General features: G+C 43.8%; 1 protein-coding gene across 1 annotated transcript in view; it reads left to right on the top strand.

Annotated features, from left to right (window-relative positions):
- SLC43A1 (solute carrier family 43 member 1) overlaps nucleotides 1-20,372 on the top strand; it is a 195,194-nt gene that overhangs the window by 17,287 nt on the left and 157,535 nt on the right. Inside the window, exon 2 of the mRNA XM_069752981.1 lies at nucleotides 17,029-17,236. Coding sequence (XP_069609082.1) covers nucleotides 17,083-17,236 — 154 coding nt within the window. The 5' untranslated portion in view covers nucleotides 17,029-17,082. The remainder of the gene's footprint in view (nucleotides 1-17,028; nucleotides 17,237-20,372) is intronic.

Genomic DNA, 20,372 nt, shown 5'->3' with positions numbered 1-20,372 from the left:
TGGGCCATAGAAAGCCTATTTTTTTATTATTTTATTGGGTTTATAAATTTTCCCTGGAAAAAAAAAAAAAGTGGGAGATTAATATTGGCCTCTGGGCTTGTGTGCCAGTCCTGAGCGTGCCATCTCTCTCACAAATAGTGGGCCATAGAAAGCCTATTTATTTTTTTGGTTGATTTGGGTTCATAATTCTACCTGAAAAAATCAATCAATCAATCAGTGGGAGATTAATATTGGCCTTTGGGCTTGTGTGCCAGTCCTAAGCGTGCCATCTCTCTCTCTCAGATAGTGGGCCATAGAAAGCCTATTTATTATTATTTTTTCTATTGGGTTTATAAATTTTCCCTGGAAAAAAAAAAAAAGTGGGAGATTAATATTGGCCTCTGGGCTTGTGTGCCAGTCCTGAGCGTGCCATCTCTCTCACAAATAGTGGGCCATAGAAAGCCTATTTATTTTTTGGGTTGATTTGGGTTCCTAATTCTACCTGAAAAAATCAATCAATCAATCAGTGGGACAAAAATATTGGCCTCAGGGCTTGTGTGCCACTCCTTACTCCTGTGTGTGCCATCTCTCACTCAGTGGGCCATAGAAAGCCTATTAATTTTTTTGCTTGATTTGGGTTCTAAATTCTACCTGAAAAAATCATTAAATCAATCAGTGGGAGATTAATATTGGGCTTTGGGCTTGTGTGCCAGTCCTAAGCGTGCCATCTCTCTCTCTCAGATAGTGGGCCATAGAAAGCCTATTTATTATTATTTTTTTTATTGGGTTTATAAATTTTCCCTGGAAAAAAAAAAATGGGAGATTAATATTGGCCTCTGGGCTTGTGTGCCAGTCCTGAGCGTGCCATCTCTCTCACAAATAGTGGGCCATAGAAAGCCTATTAATTTTTTTGCTTGATTTGGGTTCCAAAATCTACCTGAAAAAAATCACTAAATCAATCAGTGGGAGATTAATATTGGCCTCTGGGCTTGTGTGCCACTCCTGACTCCTGTGTGCGTCATCTGTCACTCAGTGGGCCCTAGAAAGCCTATTTTTTGTTTTATTTGTTTTCTAAATTCTCCCTGAAACAATCATTTTATTTTCTTTGGTTTCTAAATTATTCCTGAAAAAAATCATTTTTTTTGTATTTTTTTTTCTCTCAAGTATCCCTGAAAAAAAAAAAAAAAATCTGTGGGAGATTCATATTGCCCCTTCTGCTTGTGTGCCAGTCTTGACTCCTGGGTGTGCCATCTCTCTCTCTCTCCCCAATTGTGGGCCATAGAAAGCCTATTAATTTTTTTGCTTGATTTGGGTTCCAAAATCTACCAAAAAAAATCACTAAATCAATCAGTGGGAGATTAATATTGGCCTCTGGGCTTGTGTGCCACTCCTGACTCCTGTGTGCGTCATCTGTCACTCAGTGGGCCCTAGAAAGCCTATTTTTTGTTTTATTTGTTTTCTAAATTCTCCCTGAAACAATCATTTTATTTTCTTTGGTTTCTAAATTATTCCTGAAAAAAATCATTTTTTTGGTATTTTTTTTTCTCTCAAGTCTCCCTGAAAAAAAAAAAAAAAAAAAAATCTGTGGGAGATTCATATTGCCCCTTCTGCTTGTGTGCCAGTCTTGACTCCTGGGTGTGCCATCTCTCTCTCTCTCCCCAATTGTTGGCCATAGAAAGCCTATTAATTTTTTTGCTTGATTTGGGTTCCAAAATCTACCTGAAAAAAATCACTAAATCAATCAGTGGGAGATTAATATTGGCCTCTGGGCTTGTGTGCCACTCCTGACTCCTGTGTGCGTCATCTGTCACTCAGTGGGCCCTAGAAAGCCTATTTTTTGTTTTATTTGTTTTCTAAATTCTCCCTGAAACAATCATTTTATTTTCTTTGGTTTCTAAATTATTCCTGAAAAAAATCATTTTTTTTGTATTTTTTTTTCTCTCAAGTATCCCTGAAAAAAAAAAAAAAAAAAATCTGTGGGAGATTCATATTGCCCCTTCTGCTTGTGTGCCAGTCTTGACTCCTGGGTGTGCCATCTCTCTCTCTCTCCCCAATTGTGGGCCATAGAAAGCCTATTAATTTTTTTGCTTGATTTGGGTTCCAAAATCTACCAAAAAAAATCACTAAATCAATCAGTGGGAGATTAATATTGGCCTCTGGGCTTGTGTGCCACTCCTGACTCCTGTGTGCGTCATCTGTCACTCAGTGGGCCCTAGAAAGCCTATTTTTTGTTTTATTTGTTTTCTAAATTCTCCCTGAAACAATCATTTTATTTTCTTTGGTTTCTAAATTATTCCTGAAAAAAATCATTTTTTTGGTATTTTTTTTTCTCTCAAGTCTCCCTGAAAAAAAAAAAAAAAAAAAAATCTGTGGGAGATTCATATTGCCCCTTCTGCTTGTGTGCCAGTCTTGACTCCTGGGTGTGCCATCTCTCTCTCTCTCCCCAATTGTGGGCCATAGAAAGCCTATTAATTTTTTTGCTTGATTTGGGTTCCAAAATCTACCAAAAAAAATCACTAAATCAATCAGTGGGAGATTAATATTGGCCTTTGGGCTTGTGTGCCACTCCTGACTCCTGTGTGCGTCATCTGTCACTCAGTGGGCCCTAGAAAGCCTATTTTTTGTTTTATTTGTTTTCTAAATTCTCCCTGAAACAATCATTTTATTTTCTTTGGTTTCTAAATTATTCCTGAAAAAAATCATTTTTTTGGTATTTTTTTTTTCTCTCAAGTCTCCCTGAAAAAAAAAAAAAAAAAAATCTGTGGGAGATTCATATTGCCCCTTCTGCTTGTGTGCCAGTCTTGACTCCTGGGTGTGCCATCTCTCTCTCTCTCCCCAATTGTTGGCCATAGAAAGCCTATTAATTTTTTTGCTTGATTTGGGTTCCAATATCTACCTGAAAAAAATCACTAAATCAATCAGTGGGAGATTAATATTGGCCTCTGGGCTTGTGTGCCACTCCTGACTCCTGTGTGCGTCATCTGTCACTCAGTGGGCCCTAGAAAGCCTATTTTTTGTTTTATTTGTTTTCTAAATTCTCCCTGAAACAATCATTTTATTTTCTTTGGTTTCTAAATTATTCCTGAAAAAAATCATTTTTTTTGTTTTTTTTTTTTCTCTCAAGTCTCCCTGAAAAAAAAAAAAAAAAAAAAAATCTGTGGGAGATTCATATTGCCCCTTCTGCTTGTGTGCCAGTCTTGACTCCTGGGTGTGCCATCTCTCTCTCTCTCCCCAATTGTTGGCCATAGAAAGCCTATTAATTTTTTTGCTTGATTTGGGTTCCAAAATCTACCAAAAAAATCACTAAATCAATCAGTGGGAGATTAATATTGGCCTCTGGGCTTGTGTGCCACTCCTGACTCCTGTGTGCGTCCTCTCTCACTCAGTGGGCCCTACAAAGCCTTTTTTTTTTTTTTTTTCCCTAAATTCTCCCTGAAACAATCATTTCATTTTATTTGTTTTATAAATTCTTCTGTAAAAAATAATTTTTTTTTAATTTTTTTTTTTCTGAAGTCTCCCTTTTAAAAAAAACAAACACAAATCAGTGGGAGATAAATATTTACATTTGCGCTTCAGTGACAGTCCTGCGTGTGTGGCATCTCATTTGTTGCCAACACCAACAGAGTGTGTAACATTGTGGCTGATTTTCGTTGTGGGCTCACCCACCTGTAAAGGGGTAGCTAAATCATACTGAAGTTATAGCTCACCGTGTAAGTTGTGTGACAGCAACAAATACCGTTCGTTTGTTAACGTTTTTAAAACAATGAGGAAGTCTGGTGGAAGAGGTCGTGGCCGGGGGCGTTCATTGTCAGCTGGTAATGAGGGTAGTGGTAGTGGTGGAGCATCAGCTGGTCGTGGGAAAAAAAATATTGCACCTAAGTCTGGAGCTGTGGAGCCAGGTTCGTCGTCTGGCTACACAAGGCCTCGAACGCTCCCTTTTCTGGGAGTAGGAAAACCGCTTTTAAAGCCGGAGCAGCAAGAGCAAGTTTTGGCTTATCTTGCTGACTCAGCCTCTAGCTCTTTTGCCTCCTCTCGTGAAACTGGTAAATGTCAAAGCAGCGCGTCGTTAGTGGATGTTCACGGTCAGGGACAAGTCGCTTCCTTGTCCTCTTCAGCAAAAACAACAACAGAGAAGAATGCAGCAGGCGACACAACGGGTTACTCCATGGAGCTCTTTACACATACCGTCCCTGGCTTAGAAAGTGAAGCAGTTAACAGTCCATGCCCATTACAAGTTGAATCTGACATGGAGTGCACTGATGCACAGCCACAGCCAGACTACTATCCTGGTCCTTTGACTCAGACCACAACATTGCCATCGCAGGGTGCTGATCAAGAATCAGACCCTGATGAGACTATGTTGCCCCATCACGAACGCTATACCACCGACCGCCACGGTGACACAGACGAAGTTGCACACGAGCTACAAGAAGAGGTAATAGATGACCCAGTTCTTGACCCCGATTGGCAGCCATTGGGGGAACAGGGTGCAGGCGGCAGCAGTTCTGAAGCGGAGGAGGAGGGGCCGCAGCAGGCATCAACATCGCAACAGGTTCCATCTGCCGGGCCCGTATCTTGCCCAAAACGCGTGGCAAAGCTAAAACCTGTTGGAGGACAGCGTGGCCATCCGGTTAAAGCTCAGTCTGCAATGCCTGAAAAGGTATCCGATGCTAGAAAGAGTGCAGTCTGGCATTTTTTTAAACAACATCCAATTGATCAGCGCAAAGTCATCTGTCAAAAATGTTCAACTACCTTAAGCAGAGGACAGAATCTGAAAAGTCTCAATACAAGTTGCATGCATAGACATTTAACCACCATGCATTTGCAAGCCTGGACTAACTACCAAACGTCCCTTAAGGTTGTAGCACCCTCGGCCAATGAAGCTAGTCAGCAACGCAACATCCCTTCCGGCAGTGTAGGGCCACCATTTTCCGCACCACCTGCAGTATCTGTGCAGGTTTCTTTGCCAGGCCAAAGCCGTCAGGGTCAGGGAATCACCAGTTTCGTAGTAGGAAACACTGCATCTAGGGCACCGGTGGCAACAATACCATCTCCCACCGTCTCTCAGTCTGCCATGTCCACCGGCACCCCCGCTAGTTCCACGATCTCCAGCTCTCCAGTCCAGCTCACCCTACATGAGACTATGGTTAGAAAAAGGAAGTACTTAGCCTCGCATCCGCGTACACAGGGTTTGAACGCACACATAGCTAGACTAATCTCGTTAGAGATGATGCCCTACCGGTTAGTTGAAAGCGAAGCTTTCAAAGCCCTGATGGACTACGCTGTACCACGCTACGAGCTACCCAGTCGACACTTTTTTTCCAGAAAAGCCATCCCAGCCCTCCACCAGCATGTTAAAGAGCGCATCGTCCATGCACTCAGGCAATCTGTGAGCACAAAGGTGCACCTGACAACAGATGCATGGACCAGTAGGCATGGCCAGGGACGTTACGTGTCCATCACGGCACACTGGTTAAATGTGGTGGATGCAGGGTCCACAGGGGACAGCAAGTTTGGGACAGTTCTGCCTAGCCCACGGTCTAGGAAACAATTGGCTGTAGCCGTTCGCACCCCCTCCTCCTCCTCTTCGTCCTCCTGCAGAAGCGAGAGCTCGTCCACAGACCGCAGTCGCACAACCACTCCATCCGCAGCTGCCACTGTTGCACACCAGGTCTCCCATTATGGGGCAGCTACTGGCAAACGTCAGCAGGCTGTATTGGCTATGAAGTGTTTGGGCGACAACAGACACACCGCGGAAGTTCTGTCCGAGTTCTTGCAGAAAGAAACGCAGTCGTGGCTGGGCACTGTAGATCTTGAGGCAGGCAAGGTAGTGAGTGATAACGGAAGGAATTTCATGGCTGCCATCTCCCTTTCCCAACTGAAACACATTCCTTGCCTGGCTCACACCTTAAACCTGGTGGTGCAGTGCTTCCTGAAAAGTTATCCGGGGTTATCCGACCTGCTCCTCAAAGTGCGTGGACTTTGCTCACATATCCGCCGTTCGCCCGTACACTCCAGCCGTATGCAGACCTATCAGCGTTCTTTGAACCTTCCCCAGCATCGCCTAATCATAGACGTTGCAACAAGGTGGAACTCAACACTGCACATGCTTCAGAGACTGTGTGAACAGAGGCGGGCTGTTATGTTTTTGTGGGAGGATACACATACACGGGCAGGCAGTAGGATGGCGGACATGGAGTTGTCAGGTGTGCAGTGGTCGAAGATTCAAGACATGTGTCAAGTCCTTCAGTGTTTTGAGGAATGCACACGGCTGGTTAGTGCAGACAACGCCATAATAAGCATGAGCATCCCCCTAATGCGTCTGCTGATGCAAAGTTTGACGCACATAAAGGATCAGGCGTCTGCAGCTGAGGAAGAGGAAAGCCTTGATGACAGTCAGCCATTGTCTGGCCAGGGCAGTGTACAGGACGAGGTAGCGGGCGAAGAGGAGGAGGAGGACGAGGAGGATGATGGGGATGATTATATTTTTAATGAGGAAGCTTTTCCGGGGCCACTGGAAATTGGTGGCGCGGCAAGGCCGGGTTCTGGTTTTTTGAGGGACACAAGTGACGTGGATTTGCCTGAAACTGCCCCTCAACCAAGCACAACCGCAGATTTGAGAACTGGAACTTTGGCCCACATGGCGGATTATGCCTTACGTATCCTCAAAAGGGACACACGCATAACTAAAATGATGAATGATGACGATTACTGGTTGGCCTGCCTCCTTGATCCTCGCTATAAAGGCAAATTGCAAAATATAATGCCACATGAGAACTTGGAACTAATATTAGCAACCAAACAATCAACTCTTGTTGACCGTTTGCTTCTGGCATTCCCTGCACACAGCGCCCGTGATCGTTCTCACACGAGCTGCAGGGGCCAGCAGACCAGAGGAGTTAGAGGGGCAGAAATCAGAAGTGGCGTTGGCCAGAGGGGTTTTCTGACCAGGTTGTGGAGTGATTTTGCTATGACCGCAGACAGGACAGGTACTGCAGCATCAATTCAAAGTGACAGGAGACAACATTTGTCCAGTATGGTTACAAACTATTTTTCATCCCTTATCGATGTTCTCCCTCAACCGTCATTCCCATTTGATTACTGGGCATCAAAATTAGACACCTGGCCAGAATTGGCAGAATATGCATTGCAGGAGCTTGCTTGCCCGGCAGCTAGTGTCCTATCAGAAAGAGTATTCAGTGCTGCAGGTTCAATACTAACAGAAAAAAGGACTCGTCTGGCTACCCAAAATGTAGATGATCTAACCTTCATTAAAATGAACCACAACTGGATTTCGAAATCTTTTGCCCCACCTTGCCCGGCTGACACCTAGCTTTCCTATGAAAAGGTCTTGCCTGTGGACTATTCTGAATGCCTTTTCCAATCTCGTAATTTTCTGCACCTGATTGTCCAGCATACGACATGTTTACACCTCACTAAATGGCCAAACTCCCCACACGGGGCCGTGGTATCGACACTTGGCGACAGCACCCGTGAGAGTGCAGTTTGTCTGAAGAGGTGGGTGAGCCCGCTTTTGGTCGACGGCACTGCCACTGGGTCCCTCCTAGTACAATAAAGTGTCTCTGGCGGTGGTGGTGCGCACCCAACGTCAGACACACCGTTGTAATATGAGGGGCCCTGGGCCTGTACCACCGGCCACAAGACAGTTTCCCCCCACCCCAGCTCAAACAGTGCTCTACCACTTGCAAAATTATCTCACAGCTCCACCAATGTTTAGTCTATGCGCTGACATCCTTCAATGCCTGCCACTGACAATACCATTGTATTGACATTTTTGTTATGTTAGGCCTTCGATGCCTGTCTGTGGTCACTCCTTCCACTAGGCCTCCACTGACCACACCACTGCTGCCCGTGTACCCCTGTAACCAATTTAAAATTGCCTACAGCCATGTGTTATTATTTTAGGCCTTCGATGCCTGTCTGCGGTCACTCCTTCCACTAGGCCTCCACTGACCACACCACTGCTGCCCGTGTACCCCTGGAACCAATTTAAAATTGCCTACAGCCATGTGTTATTATTTTAGGCCTTCGATGCCTGTCTGCGGTGACTCCTTCCACTAGGCCTCCACTGACCACACCACTGCTGCCCGTGTACCCCTGGAACCAATTTAAAATTGCCTACAGCCATGTGTTATTATTTTAGGCCTTCGATGCCTGTCTGCGGTCACTCCTTCCACTAGGCCTCCACTGACCACACCACTGCTGCCCGTGTACCCCTGTAACCAATTTAAAATTGCCTACAGCCATGTGTTATTATTTTAGGCCTTCGATGCCTGTCTGCGGTCACTCCTTCCACTAGGCCTCCACTGACCACACCACTGCTGTCCGTGTACCCCTGGAACCAATTTAAAATTGCCTACAGCCATGTGTTATTATTTTAGGCCTTCGATGCCTGTCTGCCGTCACTCCTTCCACTAGGCCTCCACTGACCACACCACTGCTGTCCGTGTACCCCTGGAACCAATTTAAAATTGTCTATAGCCATGTGTTATTATTTTAGGCCTTCGATGCCTGTCTGCGGTCCATTCTTTCAACTACTACTACACTGACCAGGGCACTGCTGCCCGTGTACCCCTGGAACCAATTTAAAATTGCCTACAGCCATGTGTTATTATTTTAGGCCTTCAATGCCTGTCTGCGGTCACTCCTTCCACTAGGCCTCCACTGACCACACCACTGCTGCCCGTGTACCCCTGTAACCAATTTAAAATTGCCTACAGCCATGTGTTATTATTTTAGGCCTTCGATGCCTGTCTGCGGTCACTCCTTCCACTAGGCCTCCACTGACCACACCACTGCTGTCCGTGTACCCCTGGAACCAATTTAAAATTGCCTACAGCCATGTGTTATTATTTTAGGCCTTCGATGCCTGTCTGCGGTCCATTCTTTCAACTACTACTACACTGACCAGGGCACTGCTGCCCGTGTACCCCTGGAACCAATTTAAAATTGCCTACAGCCATGTGTTATTATTTTAGGCCTTCGATGCCTGTCTGCCGTCACTCCTTCCACTAGGCCTCCACTGACCACACCACTGCTGTCCGTGTACCCCTGGAACCAATTTAAAATTGCCTACAGCCATGTGTTATTATTTTAGGCCTTCGATGCCTGTCTGCGGTCCATTCTTTCAACTACTACTACACTGACCAGGGCACTGCTGCCCGTGTACCCCTGGAACCAATTTAAAATTGCCTACAGCCATGTGTTATTATTTTAGGCCTTCGATGCCTGTCTGCGGTCACTCCTTCCACTAGGCCTCCACTGACCACACCACTGCTGCCCGTGTACCCCTGGAACCAATTTAAAATTGCCTACAGCCAGCCCAATTTTTTTATTTTAGGCCTTCGATGCCTGTCTGCGGTCCATTCTTTCAACTACTACTACACTGACCAGGTCACTGCTGCCCGTGTACCCCTGGAACCAATTTTAAATTGCCTACAGGCAGCCCAATTTATTATGTTAGGGCTTCGAAGCCTGTCTGCGGTCCCTCCTTCCACTAGGCCTCCACTGACCTGTCTACTGCTGCCCGTGTACCCCTTGAACCAACATCATAAAATAAAAAAAAAAGTATTTTGCTTATAAAAAAGAAAATACTGGTGAGATATCAAATGCAGACATTTTAACATTAAAAACAAACACACAACTAAAATCTGGTACAGTACTAAAAATGGCCACCAGCTACAATTACTTTCTCCTGCAAGTAGTTAACTGAAAGGTTTTTTAAATTGAAAACACACATATGGCATCCACCGAGTGTTGTCCTGTCGCGTCTTCTTTATATTATTGCCGAGAAGATGCAAAACAATGAAAATAATAAAATCATTAATTACCAAAATAATAGAGAAAGTCAACACCACATTGCAAATAAACATTCATTCCAAATAAAGAAGCAGGGCGCGTCCGAGGGTGAGTATATACCTAATAAGAATATAATCACCCTCGGACGCGCAATGCTTATTTCCAACAGCCTTCCTTCCTAAGAATCAGCCCTTCCGTGGTGTAGAGAGACGTTGTGTTACACTCCAAGGTGTTCCCCAGGTTGCCTTTCCTGAGCTTCGATCTTCCGGCTCTCGTTTAGTAGTTGTTGGAAACTACGCTGCATTAGGCCTTCAAATTGGGTATGGGGTGTAGAGAGATGGTGTGTTCCACTCCAAGGTGTTCCCCAGGTTGCCTTTCCTGAGCTTCGATCTTCCGGCTCTCGTTTAGTAGTTCTTGGAAACTACACTGCATTAGGCCTTCAAATTGGGTATGGGGTGTAGAGAGAGGGTGTGTTACACTCCAAGGTGTTCCCCAGGTTGCCTTTCCTGAGCTTCGATCTTCATGCTCTCGTTTAGTAGTTGTCGGAAACTACGCTGCATTAGGCCTTCAAATTGGGTATGGGGTGTAGAGAGAGGGTGTGTTACACTCCAAGGTGTTCCCCAGGTTGCCTTTCCTGAGCTTCGATCTTCCGGCTCTCGTTTAGTAGTTGTTGGAAACTACGCTGTATTAGGCCTTCAAATTGGGTATGGGGTGTAGTGAGAGGGTGTGTTACACTCCAAGGTGTTCCCCAGGTTGCCTTTCCTGAGCTTCGATCTTCCGGCTCTCGTTTAGTAGTTCTTGGAAACTACACTGCATTAGGCCTTCAAATTGGGTATGGGGTGTAGAGAGAGGGTGTGTTACACTCCAAGGTGTTCCCCAGGTTGCCTTTCCTGAGCTTCGATCTTCCGGCTCTCGTTTAGTAGTTCTTGGAAACTACACTGCATTAGGCCTACAAATTGGGTATGGGGTGGAGAGAGATGGTGTGTTACACTCCAAGGTGTTCCCCAGGTTTCCTTGCCATTGCTTCGGTCTTCCGACTCTCGTTTAGTAGTTGTAGAAAAGTACACTGCATTAGGCCTACAAAATGGGTATGGGGTGGAGAGAGATGGTGTGTTACACTCCAAGGTGTTCCCCAGGTTGCCTTTCCTGAGCTTCTATCTTCAGGCTCTCATTAAATTGTGGTTAAATGGAACAACTGCATTTGGCGTACTAGTTGGTTTGGGGCCTACTATCGGTGTCTGCCACTCCTTGCTGTTCTCCTGGTTTCCTGTCCTGAAATTCCATTTTCAGGCTCTCGTTAAGTAGTTGTTAATGTTAGACTGCATTTGGCCTACTAGTTGGGTTGGGGCCTACTATCGGTGTCTGCCACTCCTTGCTGTTCTCCTCCACTGAACAAAGCTGTGCCGCCTGTTTACTACGGTTGCCAATTTTGAACTGCATTTCGACTACTTACTGATTTGGCCCTACTCTCTGTGTCAGCCTCTCATTCCAGTTGTCCTCCACTGCAATACCCCCTGGTTATTCCTGTGTTACCAATTTTGAACTGCATTTAGCCCACTTTATTCTTTGGGCCTATATCTGTGTTTCCACTTCATCGTGCCCATTGCCCAGCCAGTGATAGATGAGTCTGCTGGTACATTGACCCATAACGCAACATTCCCCGTGCATGCTACACAACAACATTGTGACCCTGCTGAAAGTCAGGTTGCTCTTCCCGCATACCATACCACCTTACACGGGGACAAAGAGGAAGGTGCAGATGAAAGTGCAGGTTCCTTCATCAGGTGGGGGGAGGAATACTAGTTGGCGACGTCACTGGCACAGGGCCTCTCATAGTACGCAAAAGTGTTGCTGCCGGTGGGAGGCGCCCCCGCCGTGCAAACACACCGCTGTACTTTGAGGGGCCCTGTGCCAGTGCCAATGCCAACAAGTGGGCCCCCCCTGCTTGCTCAGGATCACAGCACTTGCAAAGTTGAAATACTTACCTCTCCCTGCTCCACTGCCGTGACGTGGTCCAGATTTCCTGGGCCCACTAATTACTTGAACCAGCCCTACCCCACACAACTTTAGCCAAATGACCCCCAATTTCAAATGCCTTCCAATTATTATAAGGTAAATTACGCTTGACAAGCTTCATTAAGAAGAATGGATGGTTTTGACATTAAAATGGGCACTCTAGGTGTTTTCCTGGCCCCCACTCACTGCCGACTATGCTGCCCCATTGACTTGCATTGGGTTTCGTGTTTCGGTCGATCCCGACTTTACGTCATAATCGGCCGATTTCACTCGACCCGACTTTGGAGATAGTCGGGTTTCGCGAAACCCGGCTCGACTCTAAAAAGGTCAAGGTCGCTCAACTCTAGTTCTCACCACGCAAATTGAACAAGCCACATCAAGGTCATATCATTATCATCCACATCATCCACACACCATGCAATTGTGATGAAGTATTCAGTCATCTGTTTGGCACTAATGAGATTACATTTAAGTGGGTTTTTGTGAAAACTCTACAACCTCTCACCACAAGCATTGGTCCAGTGTGTATTACTGATTGCCTATTGTTGTATTGCACTAATGAGTGTAATGGAGTAGTACAATGTAGTGGACAACCTATGTAAGGGTTTTTAAATACGATATTTAAAGATGATACATATTTTTAATCATGACTTTCCCTTATCATTCTTTATGAGTGTGATAAGTTCACAATCTTTTTATAATTTTGGATGATGTGAACACAGCTATACCAAATGTGCTTTTTTGCTGACTTTTATATTAAAAATATGTTTTAAATGACAAAACTTTTTTTTATTATCTCTTTCTTCTTCTTTCTTCACAACTATTTTGGAACTTGTTTATTTAGGGATATACCAAAAGAGAAACAAGAACTCATAAAATTTTACTTTTAATCATGGTCAGTAAAAAACTAACATTCAATATCCTATTATGGCGAGTAGGGTAATCTGGGTCAGATATTTATACTAATTCAATAATCAGGAAAAGTGTCTGTCTCCCTTAGATTTTTCCTGATTATTGAATTAGTATAAACATCTGACCTGAATTACCCTACTCGCCATAATAGTATATTGTATGTTGGTTTTTTAATTACCTTAATTACAAATTTAATTTTTATAGGTTCTTGTTTCTCTTTTCGTATATCCTCGATTTAGGCCCTTGTTAATTTTTTTCTGGTTTTTTTTTTTCAATTTTTTTATTTAACCTCTTTACTTAGTCCCAGTATGTGATTTGAACACTGAATAATCTGTTTCCTGGTCTAATAGACGTGTTTTACACTGACTGGAGGAATGTTGGACCCTGCTTACAGCAGGGCCTAACAGATTACCATACAGAGATCAATGGTTGACCACTAGGTGACAATAAAAGCTCAGCACACAACAATCATGGGGTCCCTCTCACAATCATCTAGATGCAGAGATCACTATTAACCATAGCATCTAGAGGGTTAAACAGCCAAGGTCAATGCTGGCACTGACCCTGTCTGTTGCTGCAGGAGCCTGGTTGTCAGTTAAGCTGAGCTGAAACGGTGATCACATTGGGAATAGTTCCTATGCCCTTATGATCATCATGTCGTACTGTTACATCCATTTTTGCTCCTGCTGTACCAAATAGGAACATCCAATGTCGGGCAGGAGTTAAAAAGAGACAGCAACCGAATCCCACTAAACACAAGTAAGGCTCTATTCACACCAGCATTTTTGAATCCTGTTTTCTTGTGTTTCATTCAAGTAACAGAGAAACCAAGTTGATTTAGATGAAATTTCCATTATATAACATATGCAAATGACATGAGAAGGATCTTTGACTATAACAGCATTATTTGGTTTATTCTACCAGAATAGAGAAGAATGCAGCAGAGCTGAGTGGTACTCTGATTAATATTGTCTGTTTTTTTTTTTTTCGCTGTCAAGTCCTATATGCTTTTTTTTTTAGTCTAAACTAGGATATATACTGTGAGGCAGTGACCGGTTTCACATGTGAGGGTCGCTGTGTGTTCCCCCCAGGAGGTGCACGGAAGTGTATTGAGGCCATGGCAGTGCATTGCAGTCACAGGCATAGCTGTGATTGCAATGCAGAATAAAAGTGAGGATAGGTCTTGGATAAGCTATTTGTCCAGGGCAGATTTAAGAAAACCTGCTGGGCTTTTATTTTTTAAATGGGGATGGTACTGGGGCAATCCATTTCTTTCCTGGCCTGGGTTTTCCATGTGGCACATGGCCACAGATTCAAGTTAAAAACCCTGCAGTAAAGGGTTTGGGTGTGTCAGGTTAAGTGTCAGTGGGTGTTTGCAGGAGTGCAGAGCAGAAGTCTCTACAGAGCTCCACCTGTGTGAGGCAACACAGGCAAGTGGAGCCAAAAAGCCAAGGGAGCTGAAAGGCCTGGCACCCACAGCGTACACAGCGGTGCAGAGGTGGACTGGCATGTTTATTGGCTGCAATCCAGAGGATATGGTTCCTGGCTGCGATCCGGAGGATATAGTGTGCTGTGTTTTGTGAATTGAACATTAAAGAGACATTTTGCTTTGAACTTTCCTGGGTCACTGCCTCATCACTGCATAGCGTGGATACCACTGCAGTACAATACAAATATACAGTGGGTCTGGAAAGTATTCAGAGCCTTTTAAATTTTTCACTCTTCGTTTCATTGCAGCCATTTGGTAAATTCAAAAAAGTTCTTTTTTTTCACATTAATGTACACTCTGCACCCCATCGTGACTAAAAAAGAAACAGAAATGTAGAAGTTTTTGCAAATGTAATAAAAAAGAAAAACTGAACTATCACATGGCCATAAGTATTCAGACCCATTGCTCAGACACTCATATTTAAGTCACGTGCTGTCCATTTCTTTGTGATCCTCCTTGAGATGGTTCTACTCCTTCTTTGGCTTCCAGCTGTGTTTAATTAAACTGATAGAACTTGATTTGGAAAGGCACACACCTGTCTATATAAGACCTCGCATCTCACAGTGCATGACAGACCAAATGAGAATCATGAGGTCAAAGGAACTGGCCAAGAAGCTCAGAGACATATGTTGTATGATTAATGGATGTGTTCCCTATACCTAAATACTAGCCTCTGATTATTTGAGACTTACTGCGGTATAGGCAGAGGCAGCAATTGACACTTGAAGGTTAAGGCAGTCCAACCAGTGAGCTACTGATGGAAAGCACTAGGTAAATGAGAGGGGTAATTAGAGGAAATCGCTCGTGCAGTTGAGTGCTTGAAAAACCTGTGCTTATATGTGTAAGATTAGTATGAGCCCATAAGACCTTACTGCGATATAAGGTACGGGCAGAGGCAGCGTATAATAATTGTAGGTGATGACAGCCCAACTAGTAGAAACGCTGATAGCAAGCACTAAATAAATGATATATGATGGCGGTGATTAGAGAAATACTCTCATAGAGTTAAATGCTAGAGATAGAATTGCAATAAGAGTGAACTTACTCGTAGAGCCTAATTCCTTGCTGGGTGCTGCTGCTAAGCATGGTGGTGCTGGCTAGCAGTGACAGTGCGGTCTGAGGACGCGCCGACTTCTTGCGTGCTCTGGCCGGAAGCAGCGCTACGGGTTGCAGCATGGAAAAAAGCTTCTGTGACGTCACGTAGAATCAGGACGGGTGCGCGATAGGCTCAATCCTATGCCTTTCAAAGGGTTTCTCCCCTTTTCGTCAGGGATATGTTGTAAGCTATGCGCATTTGTCCATCTATATACCAGCACCCTGAGCCCTACAGGTGTCTATCCTAATAGATGATTAATTAAGCCTGGGCTGGTCTGTGTGTCCAACTAAGCCATCAGTTAGCCAGAATAGAGTTGATCAATGGATTTTGATGTATGGATGTAGTATTTTCATTCTGGATAATGAGCTGCATTAGAGTAATATAAAGCCGCACTCACCTCAAATAGTGAAAGGCTTTCATGGGTTAAACTGAGTAAAGATAAATAAATATAGATAAATACGTGTGTCTATATGTAGAAATATAAGAATATAAAACGTAACTTTTATTACTAGAATAGGATAAAAACTTCTGGTGTTATAAAATGAAATGAAAAAAAAAAATACAACTTAATAATTCCGTAAAGCTGTGCTTTACTCATCCTACCCTGTCCCAGCACCAAGTCTCTGCCCCTGTCAGATCAGGCTGAACTGCTGAGCTCAGTTATTAGCGGCAGCACTGTCAACGTGAAATCAGCACTGCAGACAATTAGGCTACTTTCACACTAGCGTTTTTTGACGTACGTCGCAATGCGTCATTTTGCAGTAAAAACGCATCCTGCAAAGTTGCCCGCAGGATGCATTTTTTTTCCATAGACTTTCATTAGCGACGCATTGCGACGTATGGCCACACGTTTCATCCGTCGTGCGACGGATGCGTCGTGTTTTGGCGGACCGTCGGCACAAAAAAAGTTCCATGTAACTTTTTTGGTGCGTCGAGTCTGCCATTTGCGTTGTAAAACTGCATCCGCTGCCCACGTTCTTTTTTTTCGTAGTTTGCGTCGGTACGTCGGGCCGATGCATGGCGACGGCCCCGTACCAACGCTAGTGTGAAAGTAGCCTAAGACACTGGGAGATGTGGCGGAGACTTGTCATCGGAAGGGGGAGGTTGAGTAAAGCCCTAAAGTGCAGGTGAAGTTAGGGGATTACTGTGCCAGGAAAGCCCCTTTAAGGAATTTGTAGGTGTTTTATGTATTAGTGTGGCTATAAACTTGATTTAATAAGGATGCTAGTCATGCCCGTGAAGGAGCCAAGGTTAGTGAACCCCAGGGTTGGACTGGATGATCACCGTGCCACTTGATTTTTAATGGTACAAGCTCTTTTTTAAAGTTTGTCTTGTTAGTATATGAAATAAAGGAAATAATGGACAACGTACCCTGATTTATAGCAGGGGAATACTATACGCTCTGTGGATGACAAGTCCTATTGCTGCATGAGTTTAGTACAGATACATCTGCTTGGAGGAAAATGAATGAAGAGTACACCAGAATCTGCCATTGAGCTTTCTCCCTTGTGTAGTAGGGCTTCTTGGTGTATGTATTTTAGAAGGATTCAATGTTGCTGCCGTGTCCAACATTTTTTGTGATTTTAATTTCTAATTTACTCTTGTAGAGGCACAAATTCTTGTTACTTAGGATAATGGCTCATTTGGAGAGTTTTTGCAATGTTTTACACAATAAAACTATGTAGTAAAATATTAACATTTATTTCCTTTTTTCCAGATTCCATCTGTGCTTCCTTTCTTCTAGTTTACCTTTTGCGGCTGCGCTGCAGATATGGCACCCTCCCTGCAGACTGCCTATGCCCGCCGATGGTGGATTGCTTGCTCTGCTGTATTGGAAAACCTCTTTTTCTCAGCTGTTCTTTTTGGATGGGGCTCCCTGCTCATTATGTTGCAACAAGAAGGATTTTATTCACATTTATGCACAGGTGTGAAAGTTGGATATTGGCTTTCCAGTAAATCTGTAACAAACAAAAAAAACAATGAAATCAAATGTAAAGAGTAACTAACTGTAAAATAATGTTGATGTGTTATAACCCCCTTATGTACTGTTGATTCCCCCCTCAAGCCAAGACATAGAAGTGATTCTTCCAGTTAGCGCCGGTGCAGACGTCCATATTACCTATGCAAGTGCTGTCTGACAAAACATCGGATCGCACCCAGACCAATGCTATTCTATGGGCTGTGCACATGTCTGATCTTTATCTCGGACTGACTCTGTTCCAGGAAAAAATCACTACAAGTCGGAGTTTGGTCCTATATTTGGATCACACTCAGCCATGCTAGTCAGTGAGTGTGCGGAAATCATCGGACTGCACTCAGATGACATCAATTTCCACACACTGACACAATGGAGAAGATGGAGAAATTTTGTTCTCCATCTTCTCCTCACATTAGATTTGAGAGAATCTGATCATACTATGGTGACACTCAGATCAAACTTGGATCAGAGTTCGATCAGAGTGTGATTTGCATAATCGGCTTGATTCTCTGAGAGATAATCTAAGGCCTTCTGCACGAGCCCATAATTCGAGCGTTTAGTGGGGGTGTCCGTACTCAAGACTTCACTGATCAACAAAACTTACCAGGGGCCACAATGTTTTAAAAAATGTTTCATTCTTTAGTTACGCTTTAATCCATGGTAAATTATCCAGAAAAACACAAGCTTTAAATTCTCTATTACTTATTTCACGTTATACTGAAGTAAATCATAGTTAATAGCATCCTGGTTGACCACAGGAGAAAAATGCGCTTGAGAAAGAAAAAAGTGAATCACAGCCCCTCCTAACGCGATAATTTCAGGATGGGTTCATAATCCCCAGCTAGTACCATGCCACCATAGAGCCACCACCTAAGAGGTTGTACTGTGAGCAGGCACAATACTCGGGGTCAGCGAATGCTATAGGTGACAGTGCACGAAGAAGTAGCCATAGCAGCCACAAAGGAGCACTTGTGATGTCTGGGAATCCAGGCAAATAACATGAAGTTTGAAAATAAATACTGAACTTTGGAGACTACTGGTTGGGAAAGTCCAGATGGATAATAAAGTAGGTCCTTTAGTAGGTAGACTAAATGAGTATTTTATTGTTAAAAAGATGTTGAAAAGTACAAAAAAAAACTTTATTTCTCTTGACTTTATTTTGACCACAAGAAAAAACATTGGTTCTTCTGTAGTAATATTGATGAGAGGTGCAAGCAAGTCTCTCTTCAGTGTCTCTTAAAGGGTTATTCCCACACTAACAATATATAACTCATGGCCAGGTAGCAGAGCTGCTTGCTATTGCGTGCACTAATGTAGTCTTTAAAATGAACCAGAATAGTGTATACTTTCATTAATTATATTATGTTAAATATGATTATTATAAAGAGGCAATAAACAGAAGAACGATCATTTTGTGTATGATAAAGCTTGTGGTGACGGCCCAGCAGAACTTAGTGGAAAACAGTTGAACTATTCTGGAAGCTGATTTGGTTTTACACATTGATTTATCAGCCTGCTTCCAGCAAAGCCCCCCATGGATATTCAGCTAATTCTGCCGTTATCTACTACACTTTTGTGTCCACCTTAAAAAGACAATCATCGCTAGAATGGAGGCCATAATAAATCGAAAGCTTGCCTCATTATACTGAATGGCTCTTTTGGAGAGTTTGTCTCAATGCTGTTTTTTTCTTTTCACACAGAAAACCTTATGCAGTGCTGAGCACAGAGTAATGTATAAATATGAAGAGTTATATTGAATATATATGAAGAGTTAACATTATAGCCCTGCTTCATCAAGGTGATATAAAACACCTTGAAATGTTGCACATTTTTTGTTCAAAGTTGAACAGCCAACCTACGCCTGATGCAAGAAACTTGCAGGAAAACCACAAATGCCACTCTTTAGATGTGTATAGCAGAAGATAACGTCACCTATTTGATCTTCTCCTATATGCATCTATACAGTGATATTTGCAGTTTTGCTGTATTTATTTGCTAGCTGGCATCAATCACAGCTCACTTGCGCATTCACAAGAGAGTTTTAAATATTCCTTGAGTAGGTACAGCAGAGTTAAGCACGTCACAACCAATCTACGGTTGATGTCAGAAGCTAATAAATGCAGTAAAGCCACAAATTCTGCTGTATAGATGCCTATAGTGGAAGATAAAATAGATGATTTTATCTCTTGCTATATGCATCTGAAAAAAAAACAGAATTTGAGGTTTTTATACATAATCTGTTATCTTGCATCAAGCACAACTCAGTTGGCTCCTCTCTGCTGTCCCTCCATAACAGAGTATGAAAGGTAATGTGGTAAAACCGCAAATGCTTTTCATTCGCCCACCAGGGCAGCGGGGTACTCGGTACCGGGTCCGTTCTTAAAGGGGATGTCACGGTGGCTGCAACCCAGTCAGTGGCCCTGGGACTCAATTAAAGGGGTTTTGGTATGATGTAGTCTATTTGTGACGCCACCTGTAGTTTTCACTCAGGGTGACCGATGCTGCTTTCAAGGGGTCCTCTTTGGGATGTTGATGCAGCCGTGATGATGACACTTCCCACATGTGAAGTGGGGTCCCCAGGGCTCCCAAGGTATATGGGCCAGATATTATAAGCCGTTGAAAAAGTAGAGGGCACAGTGTGGTAAAGTCTTTACCTGGTTTACTAAAGGTGGTAATCTACAGCCCAGGGTACCAGCAACAGGTACAGAAGGAGTACAGGCAGCCCAGAAACAAGCGAAATCCACTTGGCAGGTCAGGTTGGGAGCCTTCCACTTTGCGCTGGATTTCTGGTACCTTGCTACCTGTAGTTTGCTGGCCAAGTACTCCTTTCTCTCTCCTGTCCTGGGACAGAACCTGCACGGCAGGCAGCTTGAGCTGTACTCTTGGGGTCTCTTACACGGTGACTCCAGGCTCTAAATTGCTGCTGTGCCTCAGGTGTTGTGTGGGTAATTTACATGCAGTCCTATGCTCTCCGGTTCTGCTATGGGGCTTAAAGCTCCCCACAGCCTTGGGCTCCCGGAACCCGGTTTCCACGCTGTGGCTCCTAAGAGGCTTTACTGTAGTCTCCCTGAGCTCTCAATCTC

Source organism: Ranitomeya imitator, chromosome 2 (genome assembly GCF_032444005.1).
Source record: "Ranitomeya imitator isolate aRanImi1 chromosome 2, aRanImi1.pri, whole genome shotgun sequence".
NCBI lineage: Eukaryota > Metazoa > Chordata > Amphibia > Anura > Dendrobatidae > Ranitomeya > Ranitomeya imitator.
This window is presented reverse-complemented; position numbering and strand designations above follow the sequence as displayed.